Source organism: Myotis lucifugus, unplaced genomic scaffold (genome assembly GCF_000147115.1).
Source record: "Myotis lucifugus unplaced genomic scaffold, Myoluc2.0 scaffold_115, whole genome shotgun sequence".
Lineage (NCBI taxonomy): Eukaryota > Metazoa > Chordata > Mammalia > Chiroptera > Vespertilionidae > Myotis > Myotis lucifugus.
This window is the reverse complement of record NW_005871163.1, coordinates 2912751-2936376: the sequence shown is the minus strand read 5'-3', so window position 1 is coordinate 2936376 and position 23626 is coordinate 2912751. Positions and strand designations below refer to the sequence as shown.

Here is a 23626-nt window from a genome sequence, read left to right as displayed (position 1 = left end):
TTCCAATAAAAATACTAACAGTTATAGGACAAGAACAATTATTGCTTAAGAGCAAGCAGTAGCAAAAAAAAAAAGAGCAAGCAGTAACTATCAGCGATGCTGCAGTTCACCCATCCACTTCCAGCCTATTGGACGGGAGCCACAACTGTTTGTACTGTTTAAAAATTTTATATCAAGTTGTATTAATACTTTATGGAGGGAGTTTTAAAATATGCACATCCTGAATTAATGTGGAATCAAATATGACAAACTTATATGACAAACTAACTGAAATTAACCTAAAATGTGAATTTTCACATGGGAAAAAAACCATGAAAAATTATCAAGCCAATCAAAATGTGCATGAAGTTAAATATAACTGGTGACTTCTTTCTTCCTGAAAGGACAGTGTCTAAGAGCATGCAGAGCATATAAGCAACTATGATCTGACAGAACATATCATTGACTTATTCCGTGCCTGTCCAATCTGATACCCCTCCAGTGCAGTCACTCTCTCTGGAAGCTTTTTATTAGAGGTGTTTCCAAGACCCAGACGGCCATAGTCGCCATTCCCAAAGGTAAATAGTTTGCCATCTGAAGTTACCACTGCTGAGTGCTTGAAGCCACAAGACATCTATAGATAAATAAGGAGAAAAACAATTTATTAAGAGGGGATACTAAGAGAAAAAGAAATCAGTCATTTTTGGTTATTAGTATAGTAATAAATTTCACTGATAAATTAGGATCTTAAAGACTGGTATGTTCTACCTGCCCAAATGGCCCTCCTGCTCCCCTAAGTCTGATCTACCTCATCCTCTTCAGGAAGACCAAAATAAACTGCATACCTTGGAAGAACTGTTGCTACTCTTTACCTGTGTACAGATGAGTTAGACTACATGAAATGAATGGGGAAATTATCTGTTAACTCAAACGTGGTACACAATTTTACAATATTATTCTAGATCACTAATTGATTTTCCAGAAATGTATATTAACTCAGCCTTTGTAACAATGAGGATAGGTTGAAAGCAAAGTTTTCCATTTATTCATGTATCTGTGGGGCAAGAGCTAAACCCCACAATGTTTCCTCTAAGGACCTGCAGCACCCTAGCCTGGGCCAAGCAGCTGGCTCAGGAAAAAGAGTCCATTCTAACATCAAAGCCCATTCAAACTTTTGACAAGCACAAGAAGTGAATGAATTATCTCATTTTTTATTTTCCAAAAGCAATGGATCTCTTAAAATGATTGTGTAATATATTTTTACTATTATTTCCCATTACCTGAATTTGATTGGACAACTAGTATGTGTACATTCAAAGCCAAACTTATCCATGTCCTGACTGACCTGCACCACTTCTTCTCCTTGTAAGGCCTCAATCTGCCTGGGTCGCCGCTGCCTGTCACTGTTCCCATGGCCAAGTTTGCCATAATCACCATCTCCCCAGCTAAAGACCTCACCACTCTCAGTCAGGGCCATGGAGTGCCCATCAGAACCACAGGAAGTCACCAGCTGAGTCACCACAAAGCCTGGAACAGAGCAGAAACCCAGTAAGAGTTACTGTATGTTAAAACTCCCCTCTTTACTTGCAGCTGCCACAGAATATTCTCAAAATTGAAATATAACAAAATAGTACTACAGAAATAAAAATAATTTCTTAATTTTAAATCAAATTTGCAGAAACAGCCTAACAAATTGGGAGCAATCACACTAAACAATAATGTGACAAGGAAGAGGATGGTTATAGCAGCAGTTATAGTCATTAAGGAGTATGTTCTAGCTACTTCTATAAATGCTTTACATGAAGTATCTCATTTTCTATTTTCACTTAGAACCTATGAGGCAGCTATTATCGTTATCACTTTGACAATTGGGGAAACCGAGTTACAAAGAGGTCTATTAACTTGTGTAAGGTTCCAGAGGTAGGGTAGTAGAACCAGATAGTAGCCCAGCCAGCCCTCCCATCCTCACTACTGTCCTCTTCACACTAGGATCTCAGGGAAGAGAACTCAGAGCTAATCAGGAATTGGTTCTGAACTCCTTGTTACTTGTATGCTTTTACTTTAAAAATCCTACTTTTTTTGTAGGCTTCAAAGTCAAAGTTAAGGAACAAGCCAGAGTCCCCTACAGTGGTTTCTCTAGAGATATTCCTTTTCCAAGTCACAGATAACTTTGACAGAGATGCCCTTTAAAGTCTTTAGTACATATCCATATAAACAGATTTTTAATTTTAATGAAGCACATGCATGATTGCTACTGCTATTAATAGTTGCCTAATTTTGCACTTTTAAAGAATTTTATATTCCTCAGTGGGTCTTGAAACAGTTATTTATACCACTGAATTTGAACACTGCTATAAGTAACTTACAAAATAATGCTGTTTAAAATATGAAAATTAAGGCTGTACATGTCTAAACAAGAACTTCAATATATAACTATCTAGCAAAGGTTTGAGATGAGTGCCAATATAAACAAACATTCCTATAGTTAGGCCATCATTTCTGACCAGCTTTCGATTGAGGATAATTTTACCTTGTAAGGCTGAAATAACTGTCAGCACATGAAGGTCATCTGAATTTCCTTGTCCTAATCTGCCGTAACTTCCTTCCCCACAAGCCAACACTGTGCCATTGGCCTGGATGACAAAGGTACAATTCTGACCACATATGACCTAGTATAAAAACACATAACTAAATATATTATCCTTTATTATGTAGCCTTAACATGCAAACATTCAAAATTGATTCCATGTATACCTAAGATACCTTCATCAATTTTGTTATCTTTTCACTACAGGGGTTAATGTGACTTTGGGTTCCTATAAGCTCTTGATTATTATAAAACTGCTTACTTAATTAAGAGATGTATGAGGCTCATTTGACTATTTAATATATTTAAGATAGTTTAAAATAGTTTCAGCCAATTGTGCGAAGTTCAAATAATAACCTTAACAACACAATCAATAAAAGAAGGAGGAAAAGATGATGGGGAAATAGTAAAGACAGGGCTACAGGTCAGCAAGAGGCAAGAACTAGAAAGGATATATAGGAGAAAGAATAGTGCCTTCATGAGGTAGAGAAGAACAAAAGAGAAAGCAGCTGCCTCAAGAAGAGTTTGGAGCCCTGTCAGTGAGCTCAGTGGTTAGAGCATTAGCCCAGGCACTGAAGGGTCATGGGTTCGATTCCCAGTCAAGGGCATACCTGTGTTGCAGGTTTACTCTTTGCCCCGGTTGGAGAGTATGGGGAAGGCAACCAATCGATGTGTCTCTCTCATATCGATGTCTGTCTGTCTGTCTGTCTGTCTCTGTCTCTCTCTCTCTCTCTCCTTCCCTCCCTCCCCCCCCTTCCCTCCCTACCACTCTCTCTGAAAAGCAATGGGAAAAATATCCTCAGGGAAGGAAGGCAGGAAGGAAGGGAGGGAGGGAGGGAGGGAGGAAGGAAGGAAGGAAGGAAGGAAGGAAGGAAGGAAGGAAGGAAGAAAGGAAGAAAGGTAGGTTTGGAAATATAGTACACAATTATTAGAAGAGGGAAGGAGTGTCAACTAAATCTGGCTAAAGACCCCAATAATTCTATAGCTGCAAAGAGAGAATCAATAATTAGGATTATCTTAATTTCTATAAATATATAGTGATCAGGTTTAATAAATCAAGATGTTAATTCACTACACATGAAAGCAAGAAAAATTTAGAAATTTATTAACAAAACTTAAGTCTGATAAAAATCTTAGAAAGCTTTTATTTGGAAGCTCTAACATCATGACTTTCTTTAGTGATTCCTTACAGAAAACTATGAAGTGGACAAACTTTATTCCACTGTAAGTTACTGACAGCTGACAGTTAGGGAATCAGAATTGTCACTTCCCAAGTTTCTTCTTCGTTTCTTCACCCTGTTAGTTACCTGCTGGGCCTGTGAGAATGAGGGAGCTGCTGCAGGTACCATTACATTTCTTCCAGCTTCTGCCAGCTGTCCATGCCTGCCAGCACCCCACAAGTAGACATCACATTTACCTCCCAGGTGCCAGTCCTAGAAAAACACAATCATCTGTACCAAGTATGTGCCAGTCTCTATGGCAGACATCAGGACTCAAACACACAAGCATTTAGAATGAGAAGATTTACTGAGAAAAACCATATAATTGTCTTCATCTTTACTGACCTCAGGTCTGGAAGTTGCCCAAGACATAATTTGTTCATCCATGCCATTAATCCATTTACTGTTATCCTGCAAGGCAGAGCAAACATCAGGATCAATCTTGCTTATCTGTTTTTAACTAACAACTAAGTGTTGTAATAACTAAGTCTTCTTTCCAAAAAAGAACTTAGTAATATTATGAGAAATTAAGAGCAATTTTATAATTACACCAAACTTGATTTTTTGCATTGTTAATATTTCCCTTTATTATAAACACTTTCACTATCAATTATATCACTATCACAATTGCCTTGGAAATTCAAAGCTAACTTCTGAGCACCTGCAGATACAAAGTCATGTGCAAGAGTCACTGACCCTGTGAACTTTGTGTATAGCTTTGGGCAGGTCACTTCATTTTGCTGGACTTGTTTCAGTTTCCTCATCTATAAAATGACAGTTTCTATAGCAAGATACTCTTAGGTAACATCAGAATGCTCTTCCACAATTCTTATTTAATGGTAATTAAAAACATGATTAAAGTGCCAAATAATTTGAATCCATATGTGGAATAAATCTCATAAGATGACCAGGAAAAGATGCTAAAATATATACATAATGGGGCAAAAGTAGGTTTATAGTTATGAATATGCAAAACACAGTTTATTCTTGTATTATTATTTATTAATTACTATATTATTTTCCATACAAACAACTGCAAACCTATTTTTGCTCCACCCTGTACAAATAAAATATATACTAGCAATGCACTTATGGACTTAGAAAAAGGGGGGAAGGGGGAGATATGGGACTGTATCTTTGAGAGCCAGCATGTTTACAAGAGCTCCACAGTTCTCCTATCACCATAGAGGCCTGTCATCAGATCGAAAGATACTACCTAAAGGCAAAATATTTTAAATTTATCTAAGGGTATGCTTCTAGCTACTCAAGTTAGCAAATACTTACTGAGGGTCTGCTATTTGCTAAACACCCATGATACAATTGCAGCTGCAAATAACAGCAGTTCACCTTATACTTACCATTAGTAATACAAGTTCATCCTCTGGAACAGGCTCTAGATCTGGAACAGTAAAAGATTCCGGGAACTGTGCTCCGTTGGTCAAGGCTTCAGCAGCTTTTATGGTGGTTGAGAAACACTCTAACCAGGCCCACTCATTCGGATTCCAGGATGCAGGGTCAGGGAGACAGTTCTGGTGGTGTGGTGGCACTGGAGGGTTACACAACAGCTGATCCAGATGAAGTCCCACAGCAAGGGAGGCCAGACACTGCATGTAGGGACTGTGAACAAGCTGATCGCCACAAACCACATGAGGCTAAGAGAAAATGCAAGGACATTCTGTTGAAGAGCCTTTCCGAAATATTCTAAATTAACCTAGTGAACGCCGAAAGCCAGTAATTTATTCTTTAAGTTTATTGTTTTTTTTAACTTTTTACTTTGAAATAATTTTAGATATAAAGAGTTGCAGAGATAGTACAGAAAACCCTTCACTCAACTTCCTCTAATGTTAACATCTTACATAACTATAGTGCAGTTATCAAAACTAAGAAAAAAACATTGGTACAATAATAACACAATTTTATTTGTTTTTTTTCCCCACTAATGCCCCTTTTCTGCTCCAGAATCCAATTCAGGATATCTCATTGAATTTAGTATATTTTCATTAATTTTTCTTAAGTTTTAAAAAAAGAAGACTGGTAACAACTGAACCATAGTGACCTGCTCCCTGTCACAACTGCTCCTTTACCCAAGGGAAGCCTGGTAGCCAAGAAAATTCTTCGTTCATGGCTCTCCCTGGTCCTAGCAGAACAACTCTGTAAGAGTTAAGGGATTCAGAATAGAAAACCTGGGCAAATACATCAGTGAAATAATGTTAATGTAGCTTGACAAAAAACAAACAATAAAAACAACCCCCAAACACAAAACCACCAAACCCAACAAGCTTTACCTAGGAGGCAGCACAGTGACTAGTAAGGCCTGAAAGACAGGTCACACAGGCTCAAATTCTATAATTCCTCATTCTAGTATTTAATGACCCTATTTAATAGTTCAATCTTAGCTCTTCCACACAACTTTCCACGAGGTCCACCTGTTAAGTGGAAAGGATGTTCACTCTGACACCTCCCAACTTTGGGATGGCAAAACCACATAAAAATAGGTATATGGGTTAAAAAAGGGAAGATGATACTCTGAGGCACAGGTATTTTAAAAAGTTTTGGAGTGAAAAAATAATCTGAAGAATGATATAAGCACAACACAAATTTAAGGATCACTTTAAAACTTTACTCTCACCTAAATAAAGTAGGAGTAGACTTAGGATTATTAATAACTGTTTTAGGCACGACTTAGCTTAATTTGATTCTGCCCAAATAGCCCCATGTATTTTCCTCAGATCTCATGCTCTTAAGGGATAAATTCAAAGCTATAATTCAAATTCCAAAGCACCAGGCATCTGTAAATGTCAGAATGAGTGTAATTGCTCACCTTTTCATAGGCATACTGTTCCTGCAGCATCATGGGCAGCCGCTCCAGAAATGCTCTCATGCAGGGAGCCATATTTAGTCCCAGGACACCCTGCTGTTTCAGGGCTGTCCTGCAGGTTGCTAACACATGATTGGCAGCAGCCCATTCTGTCGTACAATTCACGACCAAAACATCCTGATGGGAAATAAATCATGCCACATGACTTGTTTTAATAAGAGAAAATTCCATTACCATTCACATCTGAGAAAGTTCATTTCAATAACTGCATTAAATACATTTGCTTTTTGGACATTTTATGCTGTACTTTTAATGCCTATGAACTTTGAAATATCCTAAATTTTGTCTAAGTAAAAACAGGTGAAGGTGAATAATAAATAACCATAAAATTTGTGAACTACCTTGGATTAGCTGATTCTTCTTAAAGAGATAACAGCAATTATTTGCTATACATAGGACTTGTAAGACAAGGCATCTAGTGTAATTTAAAAGTCTGACATGACCACAGGGTACTAGAGGAAGTAGTACTCTGCCTGCTGAGGGACATATCTGCAAAAGAAGCAACACGTTCTAACTGTGGCTCTAGAGTTTATTATACACAAGCCACTACTACCTAGGGTCTGATTCTATATTTGACTTTAGTAGGACTATTCATGCAGGTTTACAGCTCTACTTTAATATCATTTAACCACATAAAGTATAAACCAAAGCAGCACATTGGTTCTATTCATTAAGGGTATAAAAGGCAATACTGTAGGTAATAATGTCATATCATAGAATTACTTCACAGCAGAGGGCTAGTATTTTTCTTCATAGAATATTAAATTTGGAAGACAAAATATATTGTGTATACTTGAGTTAAAAATCTTTGGGATGGTTCTTCTTTTAGAGAATGTTCTTTTAAGAAAGTCTGCTGCTTTCTAAAAAAATGGCAGAAAGTTAAAATCCACAAATAATTTCCAATGGAAATAAAGCCGTTCAATAATTAAACATTTCAGTGATGTCTAGGGTATAGTAGAATGAGTGCTAGGTTATATACTGGGAGACCTGGGTTCTAGTTTTCTTTCCGCCACTAAATAACTGCAAGAAAAAATCCCTTTGAATATCAGTTTTCTCCTCTGTAAAGTGTGATGTTTGACTATGATTTCTAAGATACCTTATAGGCTGATACCCTATGATTTGATATAACTGCAAGTTACCTTTGATCTGTTTGAACAAGCAGCAACCCCAACATCCGGAATCCATACTGTGGCCTGAATAGCTCCAGAGCCTATCACAACAGTTTGCAAGACAGAGCCATCCTAAAATTAAATGTATTTATCAATACACATTACTTAATCTTAGTTATTTACATTTTAAATTTATACTTCACATTCACAAAAACATTCTAAAATCTGCACTTCCGCTAAATTTGGTAATGTCCCATTATATACCTTCTACCCAATTTTCTAGAGCCTAGATCACTTTCAATAAGAAAAATTAAAAGAGTGGAGGATTCCGGAAGAAGTTTCACCAGTATTCAAGATATTTATTATACAAAATATTCCTAGAATTGATTGGGTTAATTTTCATCATATGGGAGTTAATGTAAAAACATTTAAGATAAAAATAACATCTGTACTCTTACCCTTAAAGACCAAATGTTCATGAGGCCACCTAGTCCACCAGACACCAGGGCCAACCCATCTGAACTGAAGGCAACTGTCCGGACAGGGGTGATGTGTCCCCGTAGCTGATAAACACATTTGGCTCCAGATGGTTTCCTATATCCATCCTGCAATTCATTTTTATTTTTAACATATATTGAAAGCAAAATAATTTATAGATTCAAGATTTACAATTCATTCTTTGAAATTTTATATTTCAGTGTAACATTAGGGAGGAGGGAAGGATAACTCTCAGAAGGATTAGCCTTAGTGAGGAAATAATAAAACACTAACCTGGTTCTCCTTTGCTGAGGTGAGTTTCATCCTTTTTGATACACTTCTAAGCTGTTTCCTAACTTTTCAAACTGGCAGACGTTTCTACATTTCTAAATTCTAATTATCCCTCAGAGGTAGGAAAATTCTAACTTTTACTTCTTAATGAATGTTTTAATTTTTAACATGAGCTTTATGTAATTTTCATTTTTAGCATCTAACATTTATGAATTGTACATGCTGGCTCTTTTTGTTGCAGATGGTTCTCTCATATGGTGTCTAATTTGGTGTTTGTTCTGCAGGTTTTAGAAGTGTGATAGGTAAGGCGTGTCTAAATACTATCTACCACAAAGAACAAACTAGATTTATCTTTAGTGCTTTCACCTCCACCTTTGAGATATCTTCCTCTCATTAATAAGCTACCTATCCATCCTTCCCTACCCATTTCTCCCTGCCCTTAAGGTTCCTCTTCCTTCTAGCTATGATAGAGTATAATATCAGATGTACTCATTTATCCAAAGATGACATAAAACCTATTTCTTCCAGGGGTGTTTGTGTCATGAACAAAATAAAGAGCAACAAAGGTTGCAAACTGTTAGCTCAGGGATGCAATTTGATTGGCCACCCAGTGTTTTAAAGAATTTTAAGTCAGGCATCAAAATGTGTAATATTGGGAGATTTTATTTAAAACACTGGATTTTGGGCTTCTATTAAAAAAATTAGACAATTTGGTAACAATAGGCTCTTATTTCTTCAGGGTAACAAACAGCTTTGTAGCAACTGTGCCCATTAAATGAAGCATGTGCACTTCTGTTTTTTTGTGTGTGTTTTTTAACCCTCTCCACACCTTCCAATTCCCAGCTTCAGGAATTTTTTATTTGCCTAGAATGGCCTTGTAAGCATATATTTGAATTCATAACCTCTGTTTAAGATAAAAGGAATTGCTCTTCATAGATGGAATTCTGATATCAGTAGGAGATACTTTATTTTTTTAAAATATATTTTATTGATTTTTTACAGAGAGGAAGGGACAGGGATAGAGAGGTAGAAACATCGATGAGAAAGAAACATTGATCAGCTGCCTCCTGCACACCTCCTACTGGGGATGTGCCTGCAACCAAGGTACATGCCCTTGACTGGAATTGAACCTGGGACCTTTCAGTCCACAGGCCGACACTCTATCCCCTGAGCCAAACCAGTTAGGGCAGTAGGAGATACTTTAGATAAGGTGTGCTCCCGTGGTGTTCCTATTTCACTGTACCAAAGACTTAATTTAGGATTCATCTATCTGTGGTATCGATTATATCCATTATCATAAATGACCATCACTCAATATTTATTGAATATATCATCTTAACAAGTAATATGATGTCTATGACTTACAAAAAAGTAATCCAATTCAGAGAGCACATAAGCATGACAATTATTTACATTTCCTTAATGGTTCTTGTCCTTTGATAATTTATACTATCTATGGTTTCAGATAAGGTCTTAAAAAACACCAGAATGTTTACCTGGCAATTTGATTCCTGGTCCCACCATCCTTCTGAAGTAGCCACACTGGTTTGTGTGGTATCTTGTGGAATACGCCAAACACACACTAAGCCACTCTGACAGCCACTTAAAAAAATGACCACATAAAACCAAAACATGTCAATATGCAGAAGTAAAAATATTTTCAAATATCAACTGATAGAACTACTACAGTATTATTTATAGTGGGCATGCTATAATACAACTAGGTTCGATATTCTAACATCATCACACCCAGATAAGTAGATCACATACCAAGTTTCAAATTCTTTATTTCTCTATGGTGATCTTACGATGTTACACATTTTAAGATTAACACCTGACAATAAACTTTGAGACTACAGAGAAGCCATATGTAATGCAAATGTAATGCAAGTAACAATTTATATTAACATAAAAATTAAGACAGATGTACACACACACACACACACACACACACACACACACATTTACAACATACGTAGCCATCAGTAAATGCAACTTGGATCCTTTCCCTGGGAGGCTGCACCAAGCGATGCCATTTACAATAGATGGATGGCAGAGTGAATGCAGACAGCACCAGCATCCTGAAATAGGCCCCCAGAGTTTCACATTTTCTTCTTTGGCACACGTCATAAGAATATGACCTGTTGGGTCCCACTTCATACTAACAAGAGTATCCTTAAAACAGTAAGGGGAGAAAAATTATATTAATACTTCCTTTACAAATATATTAAACTCAATATTTATGACCCATTCTAGCACTTATTTGGAAATCAACATTATATGCATATCAGATACTGTTATATGGTTTCCAATCACTAGACCCAACTCACCCTTTAATAAAGTCTGCATCATATTATTTGCTGTAGTCAATGCTCAATAAATATTGGTTAAATAAATTCTGACTTAGAAGGAATGTTACCCCTCATTAGTATTTTTAAGTTATCTTTATTGACATTAACTTTGAAAAAGAAGAAACTTTAAAAAAAATGTACCCCTCATACCAAAATAGCAAATACTTATGAGAATCATGTTTTGTGTTTATATGGTTGTTATCATTGTGCTCTCTCTCTCTCTCTCTTTTTTTTTTTTTAACACTCCTTCACAACTTCAAACTCCTGGCTTCATGCATTTATGTTACTTGCCTAGCTGGCCTGTAAACATCTGAACTGGCAACCTTAGTTTAAGGTAAAGGAATCATTCCTCATAGATGGAATTCTCCTATTAGAGGGAGGTACTTTGACGGGATATTCCAAGCATGTTCCTATTTCACTGCTTTGGTTTTACTTCTCTCTTGGCTTGATGGTTTTCTTACATAGACTTTTTCATGTATATACCATGGTTTACAGATTTTGTGTAACTATAGAATTTTTTTGTTTTACATTAAAAGCCTGCTTACTGTTTTTTAAAAAATGTTTTTATTGATTTTTTTTCAAGGAAGAAAGGAAGAGGGAGAGAGAGATAGAAACATTGATCAGAAAGAAACATCAACTGGCTGTTCCCTGCACGCCCTACTGGGGATTGAGCTAGCAACCCAGGCATGTGCCCTGACCAAGAATCGAACGGGTGACCTCTTGGTGCATGGGGTGACATGCAATCCACTGAGCCACGCCAGCTGGGCTAACAATAAATATTAAATCATAAGTGACTGATGTAAAAATTTTTAAAAAGAAATTAGTATCAAAGAACACTACAGTAAGAAACACAAAAAAATAACCATTTGGCAAAGATGCTTTACCTTATGTGCATCGATTAGAACAATGCCTCCTTTCTCAAGTGGCTCCTTTGTCCCCAATAATAATTTTCCATCAAAATATCCCACTGCAAATGGTCTGTCTTCACTGAACCAAGCAATGCAAGTTACGGACACTAACATGATAAGAATAATAGAAAAAGAAAATAAAAGAGAGTGATTCATTTGTCATTATCTAACTTAAAAAGACAAAAGACTCCGCAAAAATATATCTTCCTGCAAAATTGTAAGTAGGTTTCCAGACATCTCTGTAATGAATTTAGATAAAATATAGGCTTATTGCAAGGATTCCATGTAACCCACTTCACAAGTGTTATTTACAAGTGACAAGGACTACTTCATTTAAAATATATACAGGGCGTCCCCAAAAATGTATATACATTTTAACAGCTGATAGCTCAATTGATGTTTCTTTCTTTTCAGATTTAATCCATTGGAATTAATAATGGTATTCAAAATGTGTATACATTTTGGGGGCCATCCTGTATATGTATTTTAGTATTTTGATTATAGTTTACATTCAGTATTATTTTGTATTAGTTTCAAGTGTATGGAATACCTCATTTTTTAAATCTTCCATTATTTTCAGGTGGTTACTGAAAAAGACAAGTATTGAATTCCCATGCTGATTTTAAGTGATTGTACCAGGTTCTTTCCTTTTGGACATGAACTGAGAAGTGAAATAGCCAAAGTCATAGAAAGAAAATTCCTTGTCCCTTCTTTTGCTTAATATACCCTTCCCAGCATGTTTCCACATTCTATCAAGCAGATTCTATTCCAACAAGGCATACTCATATTTGCTTCTTTAAGTATATATAACACTGGATAGCTTCAGAAAAAAGTAAAAAACAGTATTTATTTGTGAGTAGAATGGGGACATGGGAACTAAGCAGATGAAAGAAAAACTTTTTGTTGTATACCTTTTTAAGTTTAAAAAATTTTAAACCCTATAAATGTATTTAAAAAATACTTTAAAAAATCCCCAAATTGTTCTATTCTGTAAACAGAGTACCACTGAAAAGTAGGGCTGTGAACTTTGAAAGAGCCCACTGCTGCAAACAACTAACAAAAACTATCTAGTAATACCTATGTACCCAAAGGGAACAAAGTGAGAAAATAAATGAAAGTAGACTTTCTACTATCTCTTGAAAGACTAGGAACTACCCTCTCCTCTTCCTTCCCCCAGTTCCTCAATTTCACTCATTTGTTAACAATTTCATCTCTACCAATGATTATCTCTTTTTTCCTGGGCACTCCTAACTTTCAAAGAAGACTTAGAGACTGTCATAAGTATTCAGAAACACAAAAGATGAATGACTAATATAACACTATTAGATCTTTTTTGGCAGAGACCTGTGGTATGGGTTGGAAGGGAAGTGTCTTTCAACTTAGTGACTAATTAAAATAAAACACCAATTGGACAATTCATAAAACAAAGCCAAAAGTAATATTCACTCAGCATTTTTAAAAGCAAGTTCCAAAAAAAACCACACAGTTTATTTGATTAGGGAAAATCACTTTCCCAACTAGACACAAATCTGGTCATTTACCATCCTTTCGATAGCAATGCTCCAATTCTTGACGGTGCATGGTGGACACATCAACAACTTCAATCAATCCTAGAGATCCATCCATCCGCCCCACCAACAATAATTCTGGAGACTCTCCTGACCAGGCTGTAGCTGGACCCTCCTCTGGCCAAGCCAGGGAAGAAACCCAATGAGGCTGAATGTCTACTAATCCTTTTCCTCCTAAAGAGAAAGAAAATGTTAACTGCTTATTACTTAATTCTTAAAAACAATAACAAGAACAAAAATAAATGCTACTTAATTCTAACATAGCTCAAAGCAGTACCCATTTTCAAAATAGCCTACCAATGAATATTAGACAAGATCCTTCATTTATATAAGACCTAGATTAAGACATTAATAGGCTTTTCTAGAACTATAAATGGAACAAGAATGGTAACTTTGTAGAAAAAAGAGTAAAGGAAAATAGTGTACAAATGTTAATCACTTATGTCCTTCCCTAATAATTTTTAAAAAACAAATTAACATAAGAAATTCACCTACAATAAGGCTAGCCAGTCCTTCACATATGTGAAATAGAATAGCCTTTCCTCAAATGTGCAAAAATGAACAAAATACTGATAAGCTCAAGATTACATTATTTTGTTGTTGTTTGGGATTACATTATTTATTTTTACTTTCAAGAGAGGTATTATTAAAAATTGACAAGAATTTTTACCAGTGAAAGACATAATTAATAAAAATATTTTTAAGTGTTTTAAAAGAATACATAGCTGAAAAGTCAGTGACCACTACTCCTCAAATCCTACTCTGAATATTTAGTGGTACATGAAAAGAATTTTTAGTTTACAGCTACTGGATTAGTTGAAACTCCAAGAAAGGAAAATCAGGAAATGAACACTTCCTCTTTAATTTAAACCACATTATACATAGATTTTCACAGTTGATTAACAGACTGTGAGTTTCACGGTGAAGGGAAGCCATTGCTTGGACTCAACAGTGCCTTTAGTATTTACATGACTTACCATTAACTTGCCAGATATTCACCATCTTTTCCAAAGCGCCAGCTAGATATTTGCCACTGATACTCCAGGAAACAGGCAAGAAACTTGGATCACTGGGTGATCCCAGGCTTTCCTCAGCATCCCCTTCCCTAGAAAATAATAGACAAGTATGAAATTTTAATCCCCATCATCCAAAAGTAAACTAAACCTCGAATCTTAAAGTAAGGGCTTTATGTAGACCTCAGTACATAATAGCAGAGTCTTAACATTTCAAAAACTTGGCCAGCAGTATTTGACAATCACATATTCTAGTGTTTGTCATAATGTCAAAAAAAGAATTATAAAAGAGTGATGCTTAGATCATACACCATTTAATATAGAACATCATTTGTCAATAAAGACATTCTGATTTTGTATGGGTTGTAAATGGTTTCTATTCAAAACACACTGAGTCTTGTTTGCCTGATCTCTAGGTAAATTCACAGAAACACCTACTATAGCTAGCTAGCTACATTCTACTACAAAAGAAATATCATTACTCCTAAATAATCCTTAAAGAATGATGGAATATTAGCCTACTGTTTTACAGAAATGAACATTTATTTGCAAGATAATAGATTTTGATTTAATTCTGAGTAATTCCAGATATTGGTAGTTAATAATTTTACTTGCCAAATACTATCCTATATAATAAAAGCATACTAACATGCTAAGTGTCCGGTCATCTGGTCGTCCATTCAACCAATCAAAACGTAACATGCTAATGATATGCTAAGGCCGCTCAACCGCTCACTATGACGTGCACTGATCACCAAGGGGCAGACAGTCGACCGGTCAACCAGTCGCTATGACGTGCACTGACCACCAGGAGGAAGACGCTCCAACCAGTAGGTGAGCTTGCTGCTGGGGTCCGGCCGATCGGGACTGAGATGGGCCGGACATGCCCTGGAGCCCTCCCGTGGTCCCTCCCCGGATGGCCAACCTCCCACGCCCTGATTGTGCACCAGTGGGGGTCCCTTGGCCTGGCCTGCGCCCTCTCGCAATCTGGGACCCCTCAGGGGATGTCAGAGAGCCGGTTTTGACCCAATCCCGCAGGCCAGGCCGAGGGTACCCCACTGGTGCATGAATTCGTGCACCGGGCCTCTAGTTCTGAATATTTAAAAACACACATTGGGGATATAATAAGACTATTCTAAAAAAACTGCAAAAAATTTTAGTGACAGTTTGATTACATTAACACAACCAAAATACAGCATGCTTAGAATTCTCTTACTTTAGATGTTGCACAAGAAAGGTCACGTTAGCACTCACAATCTGTTGAACACACAGGTCTGTTGCAGTGAATACTGCTTCTTGGTAACATTCCACACCCGGATGGTGCCATCATTGCCACTTGTAGCCAAGAGTCCTTTTTTATTACACCAAACACACGTCATTACCTAGAAAAGGTGAAAATGTCCAGCAATATTTGAGCAAGTTTTAATTCAAATGATTCTGTCATTTGAAAAAGTTCTATCAAATTAAGAAATAAATCTATCATGAAATTGTAAAAGAAAGTATCCATGTTATAATGCAATAGGCATGGTCTCGTTCTTTTCTAATTAGCTTATGAATACACACCTATTTAAAGTATAGCTTTAAAGTACTATGCACCAAATCATTTGTTATCTGAAACCTGTTGAAATCTTTACTAAATATGTTTATTTAATTTAAAAACATGTTTATTTAATTCAATAAAGTATAAATACTGCAACATATTTGTATGTTTTATAAAATAACACATACTAAGAAGTGATTTCTTAAAATATATATTTTTATTGATTTCAGAGAGGAAGGGAGGAGAGAGAGATAAAAACATCAATGATGAGAGAGAATCATTGATCCGTGCCCTCCTGCACGCCCTGTACTGGGGATTGAGCCTATACTCAGGCATGTGCCCTGACCGGGAATTGAACCAGAACTTCCTGGTACACAGATCGATTCTCAATAACTGAACCACACCAGCCAGGCAAGAAGTGATTTTAAAATTAGTGAACAGAAGCCAGTCTTCATTTCCTAAACTGCCCTTGTCACTGCTCAAAGGCCCAGTGGGTTATATTAAAACAGTGAGGCCAATGTCTTTTCCTCTTGCATGTATAAGCCTTCATCTTTTATGAGGCTATTTCTTTGGTTTTCTTCTTATCCACCATCTGATTTTCCTGTTTGTATAATATTATATCAAACCAACATACAGAGAGAGTTGGTAACTACCAGCTAAATACTGATAATTTTGTGTGTGTGGTACGGGGGTGGGGGAGGGGGGAGAGATGTAAACTTTGAGCTCTTTGAGAAGGGCAGAAACTATTTTATCTTACATAAAGCAATCAGCACACTTGGGACTCAAAATACATACTCTGTTCTGATGAGCCTCCAACTTGATAAAGGAACATTTTCTGAGATCTCCTCCCATATCAGCAAGTGTTTGTGGAGTAGTTTGGTTGTCACGGTCGTGTGCAGCAAGAGTGCGCACAAGCTGTTGAGCAGCCCATTGCCTATGCTGTGAGGACAGCCTGGAGGACAGGCAGCAAGCTGCCAGGGCATTAGCCAGCTCCAGAGGGCCTACAGCAGAAGGATCATAGGAAGGATGGACATACAATTGAGCAGTTAAACCTGCTTAAACAAAACAATGAAATGATACCCCGGTGAGAGCTGGTGGTGGTGAACAAACAAAAATGGGTTAACCCATATCTTTTAATAACTAGCACTTTTGCAAGCAATCATTTCACTAACTTATGCATACAAGAAATAATAAACATTTATCTCATCAAACTCTGTAAGAAATCTGATTCACTGCAAATGTACATTTATATTCATCAATCAATAAATAGTCTTTACTCTAAAGACACACAGACTAAGAATGCAGCAAAAATAATTTTAAGGCCAGGGCAAAGGCAGCATGCCCTAAAAAATAAGAATTTGGCCTCTGCTGCTCAAAAGTGATCTTAACAGAGTCAAGGGACTGGACTGAGATCCAAATGCCCATCTCTCTTGACCACATGGTCTTGATAAAAAGAAAGGTAGACAGCAGTGATTAAGTACTCCTTTCAAAGCGTTATGGTCCTAAGACAGAGAAAAACAGTACTGCCATTATCTAAATTTTATTAAGAAAACCTATCAGGGTTATTATCTATGGCAGTGATTTTTCAACCAGTGTGTCACGTCACACTGGTGTGCTGCAAGAATTTTTATAACATGCAATACCTGACTATTTAGTCAGGGGCACTGACCTCTTTTCCCTTAGATAGTCAAATAAAAAGAATGACAACAGCCCACACAATAGCTGTCCCATGTGAATGAATCAAAATTATATCTATTATTTTTGTCAGATCAGCAAAAAACATATTTTTTGGTGTGCCACAGAATTTTAGTAATTAGTTGATGTATGCCATAAGATGAAAAAGGTTGAAAATCACTGATCTATGTTGACTCAAACCATAATCTAATAAAAATAAGCTAATCAAACAAGACTAATTTGGTATGTTTTCTAGTATTTATTTTCATGCACATTGAAAAAGTATTCATGTACTTTTATGATCTAAACTTAAGTATACATGTTATGTAATTCACCATATAGAGCAATGAAAAACACATTTTTAAAAAACATTAATCAAACTGATTAGATCATACAAATCAATTAGAAGATTGCATAAATTAAATGGTATGAAAGTTACCTTTCTTTTCAACTTCTGACTTATCATAGTTAGGTCTCAGTTTGGCCCCCTTGTCTGCTAGTAATGCCACAAGGGCCTGAGTTACAACAAAGTTTGGGGAGGTCACAAGCTTATTTTCTTCAGCAATTCCTCGGAGAAAGCTGGGTAGAAACTTTCGCTGAATTGGATCATCAACTGTAGTTAGATTTACACCTGTTGCAGCAGAAATCAAGTTCTGAAGAGGCAATTGGAACAAATAGGTTTAATTTTTACATATAATTTTGGAACAAGATTTTATCTCAAAAGGCTCTTTTAAGAATCGGTTAGAAATAAGCAATGCAACTAGAAAAGCATTGGAAACTAGCTTACCTGTGTACACAACTGCACTAGGAGTTTTGCAGCACTAGGTGTGTTTGATGCCAGACATCCCACTGCTGTGCTCAGATAGGCCAGGCAAGAGATGGGTTTGTTGGCTTTGCTGTGCCCCCCTCGTGAGCGTTCTGTGGTGCTTCCCATGGCAGAAGGGCTGGTGGAGAGGCCAGCTCTCCCTGCTGCAGCCAAGCACATTAATCGAACCAGCGTTCGGATATCTGTAAGCCCCAGAGATTCAAGACCAGCAGCCAGGCTACAACTGGAACCACTGTCAGGAAAGAAAAACACTTCAGATGGATAAAGATAAAAGTTTTCTTAAGGGACTGTTTGGAGCCCTGCATATCATCCATAGTACAAAAAACAAAATTAAAGGCATGCTGCACTATCACTAATCATACATTTCCTAAGAGATGTCCAAAAATATTATGTACGCTAGAAACTGTTACTGAAACTTAAAAAAATACACTGATGTATATTTGAAGAATAACTGAATTGCTAAAGTATAACATACAGGAATGTTCACAAATCATGAATTTTCACAAACTGAACAAACCCATGCAACTTCCAGATCAAGAAGAGAACAGTGCCAGGTCCTCAGAAGCATACTTGGGCCCTTCTCAGTCACTGGGCCCTCTAAAGTAACCACTATCCTCACTTCTAAAGCCATAAATCAGTCGGCCCTGTTTTTGAACTTTGTATAACTAAAATAATAAAGTATTCTTTTGTGTCTGGCTTCTTTTGTTCAACACTACTTGTAACAGACTCATCCATGTTGTTGCATCACAGCAGTGGTTATTCATTTTCATTGACGTATAAATAAAATGTACCGCAAGTAATTTATCCATACAGATGGTAATCAGGTGATTTCCAGCACAGTGCTATTATGATAGTGCTGCTGTGTTTGCTCTTGCTTATGTCTTTGGTGTACATATGTCAGCATTTCTGTTGGATGTATACCCAGAAGTGAATGTCTGGGTCATGGAATATGTTAATATTCACCTTCAGTTGGTACTGTACCATCAGACAGTTTTCCAAAGTAGTTGTACCAATTTATTTCCTCACCAGCAGTGTATGAGAGCATTAAGTGTTCCACATCCTCATGCTCATCTTGTTCCCTCAGTGTTTTAAATTTTAGTCAGTCTGGTGGGTAGGTAACAGTATCTCATTGGTTTTCATTTCTCTGAAAACTAATGAGGTTGAACAATTCATCTTTCATGTTCATTGGCCATTTGGAGATCCTCTTTTTATTACTTGGTATTTTGCCCATTTTGGGGGGTAAGTCTTCTTCTTATTGATTTATAGGAATTCTTTATATATTCTGTTGGTTATATGCATTGCTAATATCTTCTCCCATTTAGTGACTTTTTTTAAAACTTTCTGACTTAATGACTTTTGCCGAACAGAAGTTCTTTTTTAATGAAGTCCAATATATCAATCTTTTTCTTTATGGTGAATGTCTTTTGTGACTTGCTTAAGAAATCTCTGTCTGTCCCAAAATCAAGAATAAGTTCTTCCTATGTTACCTTATAGAAATATTATTGATTTACATTTTACATTTAGATGGAAGAGTCACTTGGAAATATTTGTTTTATAGTGTGAGTAAACCATCTGACTTAGCCCAGGTTATTGAAAAGACCATCCTTTCCTCATTGCTCTGCAGTATAAACACTGTCATAAATCAATCCATAAATCAAGTGTTTATATATGTGGGTCAGATTCTGAACTCTTCTCTAGCACTGTCCAAATTGTCTATTCTTAAGCCAATACCACGTAGTCTTACCTAAATTTTATTTTGAGTTTTTTTCAGGGTCCTTCTATCTTCAATGACAGTTAAATACCCTAGCTTAACCATTTCTTAAATGGATGACTTTCAGGTACTCTTGGCTCTGTTCCCTTTTTGAACATTATACTCCATAGTATGAACATGGCAAGTCTTCATGATGGAATCTGCAGGTTGACTTAGCTACACAGTTGATTAATTCTGCAGAAAAACTCATTTGATCTTTTATTTCTACCTTGTACCAAATGGATCAACAGTCTGAGTTTCCCATTTCAGATAATAAAATGTTTGCAGTTGACTCAGTTACTATAATGGCATTATTTTCTACCTAAGAAGTGCCAAGTATTAAATGAATGACTGAATGAATAAATAGCAATGATGACTATGTCCAACTTGTGTCATTTAATAGTAGATATTAAGTTTCTAAAAATTCTATCTCATTCTCCCAACAATACCAGACTCCAGTCTAACATATTCTTGAAGCTAACTTAGCATAACCTGACACAAACTAACACCTACCTGACTGAGAGAAGAGACAGCGCTCTCATGACCATGGTTCTGGACAGAAGTACCTGAGCAGCAGCAGTCACTCTCCTTAAAGCCACCACTCGGTCGTGAGGGTTTGCTAAGGCAGCTGCCTGCTCACCTAATGTTATTCTCCCAGAGGAACTCTTTTCTACAGAGCCATGGCAACCTGAAAAACAAGATTTTGTTTAGTTCTCAACAAGGTAAGGAAAAAGTATCTGGACTACTGCAAATTTTTTAGGTTCCAGGCTGCAAGGAAATACAGAAAACCAAGGTGTTTTGCTCATCTGGAACTTTGTTAATCAAAAAAGTCCTTGGGAAAAATAGATATTTCTAAGTCAATAATCTATTCTATATAATAAAGAGGTAATATGCAAATTGACCATCACTTCAACACACAAGATGGCCGCCCCCATGTGGTCAAAGATGGCCACCACAAGATGGCCAGCAGGGGAGGGCAATTAGGGGCAATCGGGCTGGCAAGGGAGGGCAGTTAAGGGCGACCAGGCCAGCAGGGGAGGGCAGTGGGGGCAACCAGGCCTGCAGGGGAGGGCAGTTGGGGATGACCAGGCTGGCAGGGGAGAGCAGTTAGGGGCAATCGGGCCAGCAGGGGAGCAGTTAGACATCGATCAGGCTGGCAGGGGAGTGGTTAGGGGGTGATCAGGCTGGCAAGCAGAAGCGGTTAGGGGAAATCAGGCGGGCAGGAAGGCGAGTGGTTGGGAGCCAGCAGTCCTGGATCTCAGATTGGAGAGGGTGCAGGCTGGGCTGAGGGACACCCCTCCATGCACGAATTTCATGCACCAGGCCTCTGGTATACATATATATGAATGACCAGTCGACCAGAAGCTATGATGCGCTCTGACCACCAAGGGGCAGATGCTAAATGCAGGAGCTGCCCCCTGGTGGTCAGTGTGCTCCCACAGCCAACCTCCCGCAGCCAGCTAACCTCCCCTGGTCCCTCCCCCCGTGGCCGGCTGGCCAACGACTCGCGGCTCTCCCCCTGGCCAGCAGGCCCTGATGGGACTGGACGAGACAGCCCCGATCAGACCTGATCGCTGGCAAGGCCTAGGGACCCCACCTGTGCACAAATTTGTGCACCAGGCCTCTAGTCTATTGTAAAAGAAACATGCTTCTTAAAATATTTTGGTTTTATTTATTTTGCTCATGTATCACATCTACTGATATTAACAAATACAGAAAAGACATGGTTTTAAAAGCATGCTTTTTACACATAAAGGGTCATCAATACTGTTCCAATTCTTTATTTTGTATTCCCTATAGCAAAGTTACCACACCCTCACACCTAAATAAAAAAAGTTGGCAAAACAGTTTCTAATCAGTTCCAGGATTCTCTTATCACAGAGTTTTTAAAAAAATCTTATATTTTATCAATTTTTTAACACTTCACTATTTCATAAAAACCATAAACATCAAACCTTAATATTGTATTATACCTTCAAAATATGTTAAAACAACTGGCTCAAAATACTTGATGGGGTGAGAAAATGTTGAATCCTTATTCTTCTTATTATTTACCTTTACTGTCTTATTATTTATCTAAAAAATAAATAAATATAGACTCTATGAAATCCATGCCAATTAGCATGTCAATTTACCTATTTGCATCAGAGTCTCTTCCATACTGTTGGTGGCTGTAACCATTGCTACTGATGCTCCCAATGGATCACTGTCAGGGAATTGAACTGGTTCTGGTACAATACGTCGATCGTTTAAACCAAGTGGTCCAGCAAGTAATTCAAATTCTTCTTCACCTGTTAGCTTTTCATCTTCATCAACATCCAACATGTCCCAGTCTTCTGGAATTTAAATAAACATATGTATAGTATGTGAATACAAACATGATATGACTCTGCTGGCAATTGTTATTGTAAGATATGTCTAAGATGCAGATGAACTAAAAGTCCAGTGCCCACAAAATGAACTATGGCACCATCTTCTGGTGAGCTGACAAACTGCTCTCCTAAGGTATAGGGAGACTAGATGGGAAAGGCAGTCAAAGCAGTCAAATCCATTTATTTATTTTTTCTTAATTCTTTATTGTTAAAAGTATTACATAAGTCTCCTTTTTTCCCCATTGACTTCTCCCCAGCCAAGGCAATAGCAAATGTTACAGCTGGTAATGAAGGTTTCAACTAATAAAAAATATTGTTATAGGATCAACAAAGAGTTTTAACCCTGTCCATAATCATTAGGAAATGAATTGTTTCAAGTAAATGAATGCTCTAGATAAACTGATGCTTGCTTCAATTTTTTTTTTTTACTTTCCTCAACAAGGATATTGAACATGTATATACACTTCTTCTACTTTGAAAACAAAATGCCACACAGAAATTCACATTTTGTGGTAAAACTAGTATTTCACCAGGTTCTTTTCCTTTAACTTTTTAAAACTAGGGCTGATGCTATCAAACTATCTTGAGCTTTTTAGGGACAATTTAAGTTAACATGTACATAAATACAAACACATGAAGGTAAATTTTAGTAACCAGATGTTAAGCAGAAGGTATACATAAAAATACATGTAAAATAAAGAAGCTCTCAAAACAACTACCTTCATATACACTGTCCTGCTTGCCAATTAGATCTGGAGCTTGTCCCTTGTACCTGCACCAAATACGAAGAACAGTGTGTTTTTACATAAAACAGTTAGTACCCAAAAATGCAAATTAAGTCATTAGAACATTTTAAAAGGTCATTAATAAAGCAACACAAAATAAAGAAGTGTATTTCATGTTAGGGGCTAATGTAATAAAAACCATTGAATATATATATATATATATATATATCTCCTAACCGGTTTGGCTCAGTGGATAGAGCGTCGGCCTGCAGACTGAAAGGTCCCAGGTTCGATTCCGGTCAAGGGCATGTACGGGCACATCTCCAGTAGGAGTGTGCAGAGGCAGCTGATCGATATT

General features: G+C 37.1%; 1 protein-coding gene across 2 annotated transcripts in view; it reads right to left on the bottom strand.

The window, feature by feature from the left end:
• The window catches only part of HERC1 (HECT and RLD domain containing E3 ubiquitin protein ligase family member 1), a 177983-nt gene that overhangs the window by 21649 nt on the left and 132708 nt on the right, over window positions 1-23626 (bottom strand). The window contains exons 46-66 of one of the 2 annotated variants that reach the window (XM_023757829.1): window positions 23263-23315; window positions 22307-22507; window positions 20685-20859; window positions 18383-18653; window positions 18035-18248; window positions 16717-16976; window positions 15636-15763; window positions 14346-14473; window positions 13342-13542; window positions 11777-11907; window positions 10517-10716; window positions 10038-10143; window positions 8232-8378; window positions 7804-7905; window positions 6608-6781; window positions 5145-5438; window positions 4132-4197; window positions 3874-3999; window positions 2510-2648; window positions 1325-1506; window positions 458-613 (exon numbers count right to left, since the gene is read on the bottom strand). In XM_023757829.1, the coding sequence (XP_023613597.1) occupies window positions 458-613; window positions 1325-1506; window positions 2510-2648; window positions 3874-3999; window positions 4132-4197; window positions 5145-5438; window positions 6608-6781; window positions 7804-7905; window positions 8232-8378; window positions 10038-10143; window positions 10517-10716; window positions 11777-11907; window positions 13342-13542; window positions 14346-14473; window positions 15636-15763; window positions 16717-16976; window positions 18035-18248; window positions 18383-18653; window positions 20685-20859; window positions 22307-22507; window positions 23263-23315 (3454 nt within the window). The remainder of the gene's footprint in view (window positions 1-457; window positions 614-1324; window positions 1507-2509; window positions 2649-3873; window positions 4000-4131; window positions 4198-5144; window positions 5439-6607; window positions 6782-7803; window positions 7906-8231; window positions 8379-10037; window positions 10144-10516; window positions 10717-11776; window positions 11908-13341; window positions 13543-14345; window positions 14474-15635; window positions 15764-16716; window positions 16977-18034; window positions 18249-18382; window positions 18654-20684; window positions 20860-22306; window positions 22508-23262; window positions 23316-23626) is intronic. The other variant, XM_023757830.1, reaches the window with a different exon arrangement.